Consider the following 15,351-nt stretch of genomic DNA (forward strand, 5'->3'; position numbering starts at 1 on the left):
TTTAGGTGTTATTTTGTTTCGGTATATTTGGTATTGCCATGTTATTTTACCGTGACTATGTTGGTCTATTATTTATAAAATCCATGCAAATATTTATCTGTCAGGTGAATTTAGCAGAGCAGGTATAAGAAAAATTGTTGTTCAAAACATGTGGAATGGTTTGATCCATTTCCCACCTTGAACCTCTTGCGTAGCCCATTTCACGTTCTCTTCCTTCACACATGTTGGAGAAAGGTAGGCTTGTCTATATCTGCTCTGTTTATCCTGTGATAACATTTTGTAAATATCACTCTATTCCCACTAAATATAGATACAATATCGTCAACTTTATTTATGTTGGAATTCAGTTTTTGAATGTTATTTTGTATACAAGCTTAATAGAATGTTCCCTATAATCTTGAGCACGAGCTGCTATAGCTAGCCAACGTTAGCTCTCTGTTGTTTTTAGCAATTTGCTAGCAATGCAGCTTAGCTACCTAGCACTTTAGCTACCGGTATGCTGTTTTTTTCCTTTTGTAAAACGAGTATTCATTGTGTTTTCACTGGTCATGCACTGAGGGTTATTGCTTTATCCAACAGGCATGGATGCAGTTAATAAATTGAGCTGAAGGATGTTGTTTTCCTTTTCAATAGCTACGTGCAGACAGACAAATAATATAGCTAGCTAACATTAACCCCATTCCGTACAAATTTGCGTAAGCGCGACATTCAAACGAGGCTACAAAGAAAACTAATGGGACTGTTGACTTCCAAATCCGGGGTGTGAACTAGGTTTCTATTCAAGCGTTGATCGACATGGTAATGGCTCTATAGTATTGGAGAAAAGTTGAAAAAACTGACCCTCCGTTACATCTTGACGTGTCATGTCGTAACGTACAGCACGCATAAAGCAACTATTTCTGTCTTACAATCTCTCTCCACCAGGTGTAGCACTTCTCTCATCGTTTAAAAACAAGAAATGGACAGTGACGGGGGTAAGGAGGGGATACCTAGTCATTTTTTCCGTCATCATTGCATGCGATCATCATTCTCAAAGCCGCTGTTTACTTCTAAGATCACTTTAGCACTGCCCTAAAAACCCGATTCAAATTCGACACAAACCTTCAAATAGGTATGTAATGACACATTATATAAACTCGTTATATTATACGGGGAGGCCCAGATACATCAATGGATTGTCCTTGTAAGAATATGCCTGGGTCTCACTCTGACCTTGATTGGATTGTATATGAAATGCAACTGTACAATGACATGACCTCTGAAATGGCTTTAATGTGGTATGTGTTTTTTTAGCCACAGCGCATCACTGCCTGTCTGGTGAATGCAGCGTTCTTTGGTGCCCTTGGGTCATCTTATCTCTATGGCTACAACCTGTCTGTCGTCAACGCTCCTGCACTGGTGAGTCTATTTATTGTGTCACTTTGGACGTACTCTTGTAGCATTTGGTGTCACCTAACATTGATTTCCCCTTGTGACACCTTGTTATCACTCTTCAAAAAAAGTATAATAGACCAGCTGTACTTTAATGGCTCAACCATTTTTGTGTTTTTTTTCTCCCCAATTTCATGGTATCCAATTGTTAGTTACTGTCTTGTCTCATCGCTACAACTCCTGTACGGGCTCGGGAGAGACAAAGGTCGAGAGCCATGCATCCTCTGAAACACAACCCAACCAAGCCGCACTGCTTCTTAACACAGCGTGCATCCAACCCGGAAGCCAGCCGCACCAATGTGTCGGAGGAAACACCGTACACCTAGCGACCTGGTCAGCGTGCACTGCGCCCGGCCTGCCACAGGAGTCGCTAGTGCGCGATGAGACAATGATATCCCTACCGGCCAAACCCTCCCTAACGACGCTAGGCCAATTGTGCGTCGCCTCATGGACCTACCGGTCGCGGCCGGCTGCGACAGAGCCTGGGCTCGAACCCAGAGTCTCTGGTGACACAGCTAGCACTGCGCCACCCGGGAGGCCTTGGTTCAACTTTTAACGGGTTACTTTAGATACAGTTGTAAAAGGTTCATATTCTAAACTGCAATCCTATGGGATTCCCATCATTTGGGAAACAGACCAGGGCCTCGTTTCCTAGAGCCTTTGTAGCGTTAAGAGCATTGTTAGAACCATATTATGATGTACAGTGTATCTTTCGTAGCCAATGTGTTTCTCAGAGCCTTTGTTAGTAAAGTGGCTCTTTCGCTCATCTATAAGTGATCCAGACCACTCGTAGAGCAGCCAAAGTGCGTTGTTCGGCTTCTTTTCTGCCTTACCTCAGAAGATATAATTCTAAAACAATGAATGTGTTTTGTGTGAATGGGCATGATCATACATGTTTAATTTGGGTAATTTATAGGATCTATGTAATGTAATATTTCATGAAAAGATTAACAACGTGCTTGACTCCACTTTATATAAACTTAGATCGGGTGCTGAATCCAAAGAACAAAAATATTCAAAATGTTAACACAGGCACACAAATTCTAAAAACCTGTTTTTGCTTTGTCATTATGGGGTGTTATGTGTAGATTGAGCAGGGGAAAAAACGATTTAATACATTTGTGAATAAGGCTGTAACGTAACAAAGTGTGGAAAAAGTCAAGGGGTCTGAATACTTTCGGAATGCTGTGTATTTCAAATTATCCATCCGCGCAGTCAGTTGGTGTATATAATGCGCATATTCGCACCAAACTGAGCCCATTGCAGACTCACAATGATGGGGCTATTCTTAAAAAATACAGGCTCCCACGAGAGGAGATACTTAGACTGAAAAACCAAAATGTGTGAGGTAGAGGGTTAGGTACTGTATAAAAGGACACTATCGGAGACGACAGATCTATTGAGGTGCAGTGTGCTAAAAGCACTGTAGAGGCAAGAAGACGTCCGGGGTTCAAATCTTGAAATCATTGAACATTACATGACGAAAAGGTAGATTATGGTGTTATTTTTTAAATTTTAATTCATAAAAACAATTCTGTGAAATGTATAGGTCTATCCTACGTTTCATGTGGGCTATTAGTTGTGTTTTCATATGATGCAAGCTGCATCGATTTCAGCACTAGTGAGCTGGACAGCTCCCCCAACGATTTCAGCGCTAGTGAGCTGGACAGCTCCTCCAACGGAATCATGTGAAAAACCGAACACGGCCCCAACAATGCTTTTAGCTGTGGCACTTACAGGTTCACTCTGTACTTGTTTGGGAAACACTATTTAAAAAGTTGGCTCGTAAATAACGAAGTATCTTGTACAATCATCGTAATGCTTAAGTTACATCGCAGCAAGGAAACAAGGCCCAGATTAGATTGCCCATCCATGCTCGACAAAAGTAAATGGAAAAGCTCAGTAATCATCATAGTTTTTTGTTTGTTTATTGGGTCTGCCACAACCCTCCAAACACACGCGCACACACACACCATTTTTGTTTCTTTACTCACAAAAAATGGCAAGGACATCATCTTATCATCTGATCCTACCTACCCAGCTAATTAACCCATATGCCATAGGTTTACCGGTATCCAGCTTTGTACCCACATACATATGATGGGCTTCTTAACCCATCAGAGTCTAAGCCCTGTCTATGCCGGGGGTTGGGTGGGTGTTCTACTAAGCTACAGGATATGGAATTGTTTTAAGGTCATACCAAGGACCTTTTAGCTAAATTATTTTGAATTTTTAAAAAGTATCCCAAAATATATTTAAAAAGATGTTTTGATGGAAAAAAACCCATATTGAATAACAGTCTCAAAAAAATATCAAGGGTCTCCTATATCTGAGATCAGAAAACATACATTTGTTTTTCTGACATGTATTTAACCCCATATTTTTGGCATTAAACAGTTCCATACTGTATATACAGTACTTCCATTCATTTTTTTCAACTTGTACCGGGGGACCTTCAGACGATTCTTGTAAGGCCTGTGGGCGTCCTAGAGCAGAACTACCAACATGTACATGTTCGTGAGAATCGCACCTTTGCACAGACGGTCATATTAGTGTGTGGCCCAAACGGTTCGGATGCAACAGACAGAAGTTGGCAGATCGGCTGTACCGACTTCAGACGGTGTTCTTCTGCTATTTATTCTGTTACCAATAATATTTACATGCTAACAGTTTCCTCTGATTACAATTATTATGTATAGCTAAATGGAATCTATTAGCTTCCAAAATGTAAGGAGATATACAGTGTGCATTGAGGGAATTTTGGAAAAATATCTTGGTTCCTTTCTCAACATAGCAATGTGTATTCAAAGAGGACTCGGACCACAAAATAGATGAGTTGAACTGGCAAAAGTCAGGAAAAAAGTCATAATTCAAAGGCAAGGGCAGTGAATACATGGACTGGTCTAATAGACTAGACATAACATAGTAAACTTAAATCCGGGACACTCAAATTAGTATGATATGTTACGTTTTGATATGGCTACATAAGACAGATGGTTACTTAAAACTTCTTAAATGTAATGGCAAAATGTAGATTTGTGTCAGATGTGGTCATGGGAAATGTACAAGTTTCCCTAAACCTCTCCAAAGTGGTGTATGTCTGTAAATGTGATAATTCCAGTGCTATTACATATTTGCAATCCATAAATGCTATTTGTTCAGTATAAAAACACAATTTCAACCATATCAACCTCACTCAAACATTGTGGTGGTGTTATGGGGTATCCAGGGTACGTTCAAGTGTCTTTTCAACCTCTCCAAAGTGTCTGAATGTGGTAATTGCACTGTTTTTGCACACTGGATGTGCCTAAAAGTTATTGTTCACTATAAAAACAAAATTTCTACAAAAACAACCTTTCGCAAACATTGTGGTGGTGTCGGGACTTACAAAGGATATGGATAAGTACAGTGCGTAAGCAGGCAACATCATATTTTTGATATACGCAAAGATATTTTCACTCGGTGGACATTCGATGTTGCCATTAGGTCATACATCATCAGATAACATTGACCAAATCGAAGCTTACCTTGTAAGATATTTGGTGAAAACGTTGTGTAAAATAAACATTCTGACTCGGGGCTGGTGATCAATAATGGCAGGTCACAGGCAGACAAATAAGATATCCTCATGATCTGTGGAGTCCCGGATTTCAGTGTGTATCAACGTGGAGTCCCGGCTTTCGGTGTCTATCAACGTATTACGTGTTTATTTAGTTTGTTTCACTACGCTAACCGGAATGTAGGTAGCAGCCATCTTGAAATGAGGTCATCGGCTCGACCTTCCCTTATAAATTTGTATGGCCATATATGATAGTAAGTCATACCGAAGATTTGAAGGCACCGATCAATATCCAAGATACACAGCTTTCCGCAGACACCAAGATACACAGCTTTCCGCAGACACCCTGCTTTTGCAGATAGGGGCTACCGTTCTCATACCAGACTGAATTGAAAAAAAAAAATCAAATAGATGTAAATCTTATTTACAATGACGGCCTACCCCAGCCAAACCTGGACTACGCTGGGTCAATTGTGCGCCGCCCTATGGGACTCCCAATCACGGCCGGATGTGATTCAGCCTGGATTCAAACCAGGGACTGCAGTGAAACCTCTTGCCCTGAGATGAAGTGCCTTAGACCGCTGCACCACTCGGGAGCATTTCATGCAACCGTCTAGCAACCCAGAGGTTGCTGGTTACATAAGTTCAAATCTCATCAAGGACAACTTTAGCGTTTTAGCTAATTAGCAACTTTTCAACTAATTTTTACCAGGATTAAATGTCAGGAATTGTGAAAAAATTTAGTTTAAATATACTTGGCTAAGGTAAGTCGCTCTGGATAAGAGCGTCTGCTAAATGACTTAAATGTAAATGTATGTAAACTTTCGACTTCAACTGTATGTATGTATGTATGTATGTATGTATGTATGTATGTATGTATGTATGTATGTATGTATGTATGTACAGTGGGGAGAACAAGTATTTGATACACTGCCGATTTTGCAGGTTTTCCTACTTACAAAGCATGTAGAGGTCTGTAATTTTTATCATAGGTACACTTCAACTGTGAGAGACGGAATCTAAAACAAAAATCCAGAAAATCACATTGTATGATTTTAAAATAATTAATTTGCATTTTATTGCATGACATAAGTATTTGATCACCTACCAACCAGTAAGAATTCCGGCTCTCACAGACCTGTTAGTTTTTCTTTAAGAAGCCCTCCTGTTCTCCACTCATTACCTGTATTAACTGCACCTGTTTGAACTCGTTACCTGTATAAAAGACACCTGTCCACACACTCAATCAAACAGATTCCAACCTCTCCACAATGGCCAAGACCAGAGAGCTGTGTAAGGACATCAGGGATAAAATTGTAGACCTGCACAAGGCTGGGATGGGCTACAGGACAATAGGCAAGCAGCTTGGTGAGAAGGAAACAACTGTTGGCGCAATTATTAGAAAATGGAAGAAGTTCAAGATGACGGTCAATCACCCTCGGTCTGGGGCTCCATGCAAGATTTCACCTCGTGGGGCATCAATGATCATGAGGAAGGTGAGGGATCAGCCCAGAACTACACGGCAGGATCTGGTCAATGACCTGAAGAGAGCTGGGACCACAGTCTCAAAGAAAACCATTAGTAACACACTACGCCGTCATGGATTAAAATCCTGCAGCGCACGCAAGGTCCCCCTGCTTAAGCCAGTGCATGTCCAGGCCTGTCTGAAGTTTGCCAATGACCATCTGGATGATCCAGAGGAGGAATGGGAGAAGGTCATGTGGTCTGATGAGACAAAAATAGAGCTTATTGGTCTAACTCCACTCGCCGTGTTTGGAGGAAGAAGAAGTATGAATACAACCCCAAGAACACCATCCCAACCGTGAAGCATGGAGGTGGAAACATCATTCTTTGGGGATGCTTTTCTGCAAAGGGGACAGGACGACTGCACCGTATTGAGGGGAGGATGGATGGGGCCATGTATCGCGAGATCTTGGCCAACAACCTCCTTCCCTCAGTAAGAGCATTGAAGATGGGTCGTGGCTGGGTCTTCCAGCATGACAACGACACGAAACACACAGCCATGGCAACTAAGGAGTGGCTCCGTAAGAAGCATCTCAAGGTCCTGGAGTGGCCTAGCCAGTCTCCAGACCTGAACCCAATAGAAAATCTTTGGAGGGAGCTGAAAGTCCGTATTGCCCAGCGACAGCCCCGAAACCTGAAGGATCTGGAGAAGATCTGTAGGGAGGAGTGGGCCAAAATCCCTGCTGCAGTGTGTGCAAACCTAGTCAAGAACTACAGGAAACGTATGATCTCTGTAATTGCAAACAAAGGTTTCTGTACCAAATATTATGTTCTGCTTTTCTGATGTATCAAATACTTATGTCATGCAATAAAATGCAAATTAATTACTTAAAAATCATACAATGTGATTTTCTGGATTTTTGTTTTAGATTCCGTCTCTCATAGTTGAAGTGTACCTATGATAAAAATTACAGACCTCTACATGCTTTGTAAGTAGGAAAACCTGCAAAATCGGCAGTGTATCAAATACTTGTTCTCCCCACTGTATGTATGTATGTATGTGTGTGTGTGTGTGTGTGTGTGTGTGTGTGTGTGTGTGTGTGTGTATATATATATATATATTTTAAGAGGACTACATGTGAAAACCCTAAGAGTGTACAGGAACAGCTGAGGGTTGCCACTTTGTTCACCCTGTCCAATTAGGCACCACCAACCCTTCTGAGCTCCTTTCGTCACCTTTCATGAATGCTTTAATAAATGCACTTTCACAGGAGGTTGCTGATGGGTGAGCGGCTCATATTAATGGCCGGAACTGTGCAAATGGAATGGCATCACACACCTGGAAACCATGTGTTTTGATATTTTTGATACCATTCCAATGATTCCACTCCAGTCATTACCAGGAGCCTGTTCTCCCCAATTAAGGTGCCACCAACCTCCTGTGTTGCACTCTAATGTTGAATGTAATGTCCTGTCATGTGGGCTATTAATGTACCCGATGACCACAAATTCTCCTCTGGAAAGTTTCTTCCAAGTATCTTGACTTTCTTCTAATCAAATCTAAATTATAGATGGAAAGTTCAGAAAATAATCTCCTTCTCCGTCTGGAGCCGTTTTGGGTTTTTGAGATATTGTTCTGATATATTCGACCACAGAACTCCAGAAGTGAGATTTTCAGTCGGAGACTAGAATCTAGCAGAGGGAGGTGAGTGGAAAAAGCTTTGGCAAAGACCGATTGCGGTCCAAATGCACCAGCTCTTAATTATATTAACCTATGCATTAGAAAAAAACATGTGTTGTTGCAGTCTTCTTGGGAGATGCCATCACCTTTTCCTTTTAGGTACTGTAGGTGAATGGTATTTCAGGCTTAGAGAATTTCAGTCTGCTAGCCTTAGGATTTCCTAATGTTTCTATTTGGCACATAAGCAAGACATCACAAGGGAGCTATACCAACTGGCAGAAAAATAGTGTTGATTTACTGTTGTATGGTACTGGCCTCTAATTCTCCACTTTGATGGGAACAAGTGTGAAATGTGTGTAGCCCTTGAAATTGTTCATGACTCAAGAAGAGCCATCATCCCTTTTGAGACGGAAACACAGCTTTTGTTGTTTGGTTTGTCTGTCATTGTTCACTCAGTGCTGGCTTTGTGTTTGTTTTTACGCTTCCCACAGGTAACTTGATTTGTTTTAGAATGAGGGGAACGTCCTCTGCAGAAGTCAATATTTTTCCGGAGGACATCAATTCCATAACAACCTGTGTCTTAGAGACAGATCATGATTGATAAGTATTTTGTTGTAAATGACATACCTAGATATTACAAGTAAAATACACCAAAACAGGCGAGGCTTATGGAGCAACAGTTTTTACAATCATGCATACTACAGTTGAAGTCGGAAGTTTACATAAACCGTAGCCAAATTTATTTAAACTCAGTTTTTCACAATTCCTGACATTTAATCATAGTAAAACATCCCTGTCTTAGGTCAGTTAGGATCACCACTTTATTTTAAGAATATGAAATGTCAGAATAATAGTAGTGATTTATTTCAGCTTTTATTTCTTTCATCACATTCCCAGTGGGTCAGACGTTTACATACTCAATTAGTATTTGGTAGCATTGCCATTAAATTGTTTAATTTGGGTCAAATGTTTTGGGTAGCCTTCCACAAGCTTCCCACAATAAGTTGGGTGAATTTTGGCCCATTCCTCCTGACAGAGCTGGTGTAACGGAGTCAGGTTTGTAGGCCTCCTTGCTCGCACACGCTTTTTCACTTCTGCCCACAAATTTTCTATGGCATTGAGGTCAGGGCTTTGTGATGGCCACTCCAATACCTTGACTTTGTTGTCTTTATTAAGCCATTTTGCCACAACTTTGGAAGTATGCTTGGGGTCATTGTCCATTTGGAAGACCTGTTTGCGGTCAAGCTTTAACTTCCTGACTGATGTGTTGAGACGTTGCTTCAATATATCCACATAATTGTCCTTCCTCATGATGCCATCTATTTTAAGGACAACAAAGTCAAGGTATTGGAGTGGACATCACAAAGCTCTGACCTCAACCCTATAGAAACTTTGTGGGCAGAACTTACATTTATTTGGCTCAGGTGTATGTAGACTTTCGACTTCAACTGTACATACATGAATGCATACATGCATACTGTATGTGCCTACAGTAGAAAAGGCAACACAGTATACAGAACATAAGTAACTTACTTTGATAGGAAAGCTCACATGTCCAAAGTTATTATTTGTAAGAAAAACAACAAGGAAGGCAAAGCAAACACCAGCAAGAAAATGTTACATTCTTGCAAGACTGCACAAATATATGCATACTTGATCTGCGCAAACATGAGTGAAGTGCATTGGGCTCTCCTCGAAGAGAGAAGTTTGTCCGGCTCAGTAAAGCCTCAAACATAAGTTGTCCGCAAAGCTGAATGTGAATTAATGAGGCAGAACACACCTCAATTTAAACTGTTAGAAAATTCAACTTGTTAGAAAATCATTTGAAATTGACAAGTTGAAACAGCCTATAGATAATTAGCAGGCAGCACATGTAAACTGTCCTGTTGCATAATAATCACATTTTGTAACAGTGAGTGCATTGTGACATCACCCTGGGGCGCCCGTTAGAGATATTTGGAACTCACATGTGAAAATGTTAAATGCTTCTGAAGTTTCTGATTTCCAATTTAAAATGTCGGACTTAATTTTCCCCTTCAATGCTTTTCAGGCAGCGTTATTCTGTGGCTTTGTTAAATGCCTTTTCTCAACCAAGAATGTTGTAAACAAGAATGACGCCCCCTTGATCAGTCAACATAAACATGATGTTTGTGAAGAGTTTAATTCCAAAACGCTATATATCCATTTTCAGAAATCTTGGTAAATTAGCTTTTATTTTTTAAACAAATGAGATAGTGAATAAACACAATCTAGTCATGGCATGGGGTTGTTTAATGACAGATGTATTTGTTTAAAATCTATCAGTTGATGGTTTCGTTTCTGAGACAAATAATCATGTTTCTTTGCTAAATGCTATATATCTGCCTCACTCTCATAGAAATAAGTAGTACTGCTAGGGTTTACACAGTCAAATGTAACACAACTACATTTTTAATAAAGAACTGTACAAATGATACATTTGCTACATCAATATTAAAAATATATATTAATTAGTTCATTACTCCAGTCTGAGCTCAAGACTGCTATGGCATTTGTCCTTCCGCATCACAATTTAGTTGGCTAATTGTATCCTGAGCAGTCTTATAGTCCCCAGACACATGCAATCTTGGTCTCCTACCCTGTATCTAAATCCAGTTAGCCGTCTGCGTCCCTCTAGCACATTCTTAACATACATTTTTTTATATGCTCACAAATCAGTGAATATAGTTAAGCTAATTATAGTCCAGACACTCGCACACACAGGCGCACACACAGGCGCACACACAGGCGCACACACAGGCGCACACACAAAGGCACACACACACAGTCAATAGAAATCATTTGGGCTGGTTAGACTTCCCCATAAACCAGCTTTGCATGCGTTTCCCTTTCATGTTCCCTTCAGGTGTGGACTGTGTGTGAGACTTTGAAGTTAGGATCCACTGACGATGAACCTGCAGGCCTCCAGAAGCCAAGCTGATCATCTGGTTCAATGGCCAAGCAAGTCTTCCTTTTGGGATGGAAGGCTATAGGATAAGAAAGTAGAGCCAGAGACAGACTGGAGACTTGGAGTTTAGCTTTGAAAATAGTGAAATGCCTGACAGACAGGAGAGGTGAATAGGTTTTGACTTAAATCATTTTTTTGTTCACATTTCAAGTGTAAATTGCTCTGACGAAGGCCAAGAGGCCGACACGTAAAGATTTAATCAAATAAGTGATACAACCGGGTTTCTCTTCTTTGCATTATTCTCAAAGCACCTGAAATGAGAGAACTCAAATGTGCAAGTGCTTTTTTGAATTTTAAGTCGAAATTGGGTGAGTGTACACAAATATGTGAATTCACCCATAATTTCTGTCTAGGTGTCGTGGTTCACATTTTTCTAAATTTACAGCGTTGGGTTGTAATTTGAAATACTTGCTACACCAGAAGTTAATGGTTATATGTAGGAGGAATGTATATGGTGGAGTCAATTAAGGGTGGATACGAGCCATGGGCTTTCGAGAGTTACTAAGTGAGGGAATAAGGCAATCACATGGTTGCGGTCACTGATAAGGGTGGGTAGCTGTGGATTAGTGATGTAACGAGTGCGCTGAGAGTCGGGAAGCAAGTTCAGGGAGTGAGTGATTTTAATCAATAAACAAAACATAATACAAAACAAGAAACACGAACAACGCACAGACATGAATCAGAAACAATGACGCATGGGGAAGGAACCAAAGGGAGTGACACATATATATATTGATATATATATATATATATGTGGGGAGAACAGGTATTTGATACACTGCCGATTTTGCAGGTTTTCCTACTTACAAAGCATGTAGAGGTCTGTCATTTTTTATCATAGGTACACTTCAACTGTGAGAGACGGAATCTAAAACAAAAATCCAGGAAATCACATTGTATGTTTGTTTTTTTTTGCAGCTCTTTCAGAACATCGGCTATCTGGACTTGGGTGAAGGAGAAATGGGGGAGGCTTGGGCAAGTTGCTGAGGGGGGTGCAGGGCTGTTGACCGGGGTAGGGGTATCCAGGTGGAAAGCATGGCTAGCCGTAGAAAATAAATCGTCGATTTATCGGTGGTGACAGTGTTTCCTAGCCTCAGTGCAGTGGACAGCTGGGAGGAGGGGCTCTTATTCTCCATGGTTTTTACAGTGTCCCAGAAAGTTTGGGAGTTTGTGCTATAGGATGCAAATTTCTGTTTGAAAAAGCTAGCCTTTGCTTTCCTAACTGCCTGTGTATATTGGTTCCTAACTTCCCTGAAAAGTTGCATATCGCGGGGGCTATTCAATGCTAATGCAGTACGCCACAGGATGTTTTTGTGCTGGTCAAGGAAAGTCAGGTCTGGAGTGAACCAAGGGCTATATCTTTTCCTGGTTCAACATTTTTTGAATGGTGAGGAATGATGGTGAGGAAAGCCCTTTTAAAGAATAACCAGGCATCCTCTACTGACGGAATGAGGTCAATATCCTTCCAGGATACCCAGGCTCGGTCGATTAGAAAGGTCTGCTCACTGAAGTGTTTTAGGGAGTGTTTGACAGTGATGAGGGGTGGTCGTTTGACCGCATACCCATTACGGACACAGGCAATGAGGCAGTGATCGCTGAGATCCTGGTTGAAGACAGCAGAGGTGTATTTGGAGGGCAGGTTGGTTAGGATGAAATCTATGAGAGTGCCTGTGTTTACGGATTTGGGCTTGTACCTGGTAGGTTCATTGATAATTTGTGTGAGATTGAAGGTATCTACTTTAGATTGTATGACGGCCGGGGTGTTAAGCATGTCCCAGTTTAGGTCACCTAACAGCACGAGCTCTGACGATAGATGGGGGGAGCAATCAATAAACATATGGTGTCCAGAGACTAGCTGGGGGCAGAAGGTGGTCTATAGCAAGCGGCAACAGTGAGAGACTTGTTTCTGGTTTTTGGTGGCCTTCCTAAGCCAGGATTCAGACACGGCTAGGACATCCGGGTTGGCAGAGTTTGCTAAAGCAGTGAATAAAGCTAACTTAGTGAGGAGGCTTCTAATGTTAACATGCATGAAACCAAGACTTTTACGGTTAGAGAAGTCCACAAATGAGAGCGCCTGGGGAATGGGAGTGGAGCTAGGCACTGCAGGGCCTGGATTAACCTCTACGTCACCAGAGGAACTGAGGAGGAGGAGTTAGATAAAGGTAACAGAGAGTAAATGGAGCAGGTTTCTGGACACGGAAGAGTAGACTCAAGGCATAATGTACAGACAAAGGTATGGTAGGATGTGAATACAGTGGAGGTAAACCGAGGCATTGAGGGATGATGAGAGAGGTTTTGTGTCTAGAGACACCATTTAAACCAGTTGATGTCACCCCATGTGTGGGAGGTGGAACAAAAGGGTTAGCTGAGGCGTATTGAGCAGAGCTGGAGACTCTACAGTGAAATAAGACAATAATCACTAACCAAAACAGCAATGGACAAGGGATATTGACATTAGGGAGAGGCATGCATAGCCGAATGATCATGGGGTCTAGTGAGTAGCTAGGCGAGCTGGAGCTAGCCACTGACCGCTAGCAGTGGCTAGCTGACAGCTAGCTAGTAGCTAGTTAGCTGGCTAGCTTCTGTTGGGGGTTCCGGTTCTAAAGTAAAGAAAATAGCAGATTTATACCACATTGCGTGAGGCAGGTTGAATGTTGTATGTTGGAGTTGAGGTTTAAAAAATATATACAAAATATATGCGAAGAAAATGCAAATAAAAAAAGACATAAGTGGGGAGAACCAGTATTTGATTCACTGCCGATATTTGCAGGTTTTCCTACTTACAAAGCTTGTAGAGGTCTGTAATTTTTATCATAGGTACACTTCAACTGTGAGAGACGGAATCTAAAACAAAAATCCAGAAAATCACATTGTATGATTTTTAAGTAATTCATTTGCATTTTATTGCATGACATAAGTATTTGATCACCTACCAAACAGTAAGAATTCCTGCTCTCACAGACCTCTTAGTTTTTCTTTAACCTCTACTTTATCTCCATCCCTGATCCGGGAGCATCCTCATCAGTAAAAAAGCTGACTAGCATAGCCTAGCATAGCGCCACAAGTAAATACTAGCATATAAATATCATGAAATCACAAGTCCAATACAGCAAATGAAAGATACACATCTTGTGAATCCAGCCATCATTTCCGATTTTTAAAATGTTTTACAGCGAAAACACAATATGTATTTCTATTAGCTAACCACAATAGCAAAAGACTCAACCGCATATTTTCACAATTTTTTTACCGCATAGGTAGCTATCACAAACCCGACCAAATAGAGATATAATTAGTCACTAACCAAGAAACAACTTCATCAGATGACAGTCTTATAACATGTTATACAATAAATCTATGTTTTGTTCGAAAATGTGCATATTTGAGGTATAAATCATAGTTTTACATTGCAGCTACAATCACAAATAGCACCGACGCAGCAAGAACAATTACAGAGAGCAACGTGAAATACCTAAATACTCATCATAAAACATTTATGAAAAATACATGGTGTACAGCAAATGAAAGATAAACATCTTGTGAATCCAGCCAATATTTCAGATTTTTTAAGTGTTTTACAGCGAAAACACAATATAGCATTATATTAGCTTACCACAATAGCCAAACACACAACCGCATTCATTCACCGCAAAGGTAGCGATCGCAAAAAACCAGCAAAAGATATAAAATTAATCACTAACCTTGACCAACTTCATCAGATGACAGTCCTATAACATCAGGTTATACAATACACTTATGTTTTGTTCAAAAATTTGCATATTTTGAGCTGCAAACCGTGGTTATACATTGTGAATATGTAGCATCGATTCACCAGAATCTCCGGAGAAATTCTGGACTGTCACCTAATCTAATCAAATCAAATCTAATCATAAACTTTACAAAAAAATACATGTTGGACAGCAAATGAAAGATACACTAGTTCTTAATGCAATCGCCGTGTTAGATTTAAAAAAATAACTTTACCATAACAAACAGCTTACGTTATAGCGAGACAGCGCCCGCAAAAAGGAAGGAAAATACGACTAAACATTTTCCACAGAAATACGAAATAACATCATAAATGGTTCTTACTTTTGCTGAGCTTCCATCAGAATCTTGTACAAGGAGTCCTTTGTCCAGAATAAATCGTTGTTTGGTTTTAGAATGTCCTCTTCTCCTGTCGAATTAGTAACCTTAGCTAGCCAAGTGGCGCGAAGATGTCCATCTCCA

At 40.6% G+C, this 15,351-nt stretch overlaps 1 protein-coding gene across 4 annotated transcripts in view; it reads left to right on the top strand.

The window, feature by feature from the left end:
• slc2a9l2 (solute carrier family 2 member 9, like 2) overlaps positions 1 to 15,351 on the top strand; it is a 264,735-nt gene that overhangs the window by 12,701 nt on the left and 236,683 nt on the right. For all 4 annotated transcript variants that reach the window (XM_071384159.1, XM_071384136.1, XM_071384150.1 and 1 more), the window contains one exon: positions 1,294 to 1,398. In XM_071384159.1, the coding sequence (XP_071240260.1) occupies positions 1,294 to 1,398 (105 nt within the window). The remainder of the gene's footprint in view (positions 1 to 1,293; positions 1,399 to 15,351) is intronic.

This window comes from Salvelinus alpinus, chromosome 2 (genome assembly GCF_045679555.1).
Source record: "Salvelinus alpinus chromosome 2, SLU_Salpinus.1, whole genome shotgun sequence".
NCBI classification, from domain to species: Eukaryota; Metazoa; Chordata; class Actinopteri; order Salmoniformes; family Salmonidae; genus Salvelinus; species Salvelinus alpinus.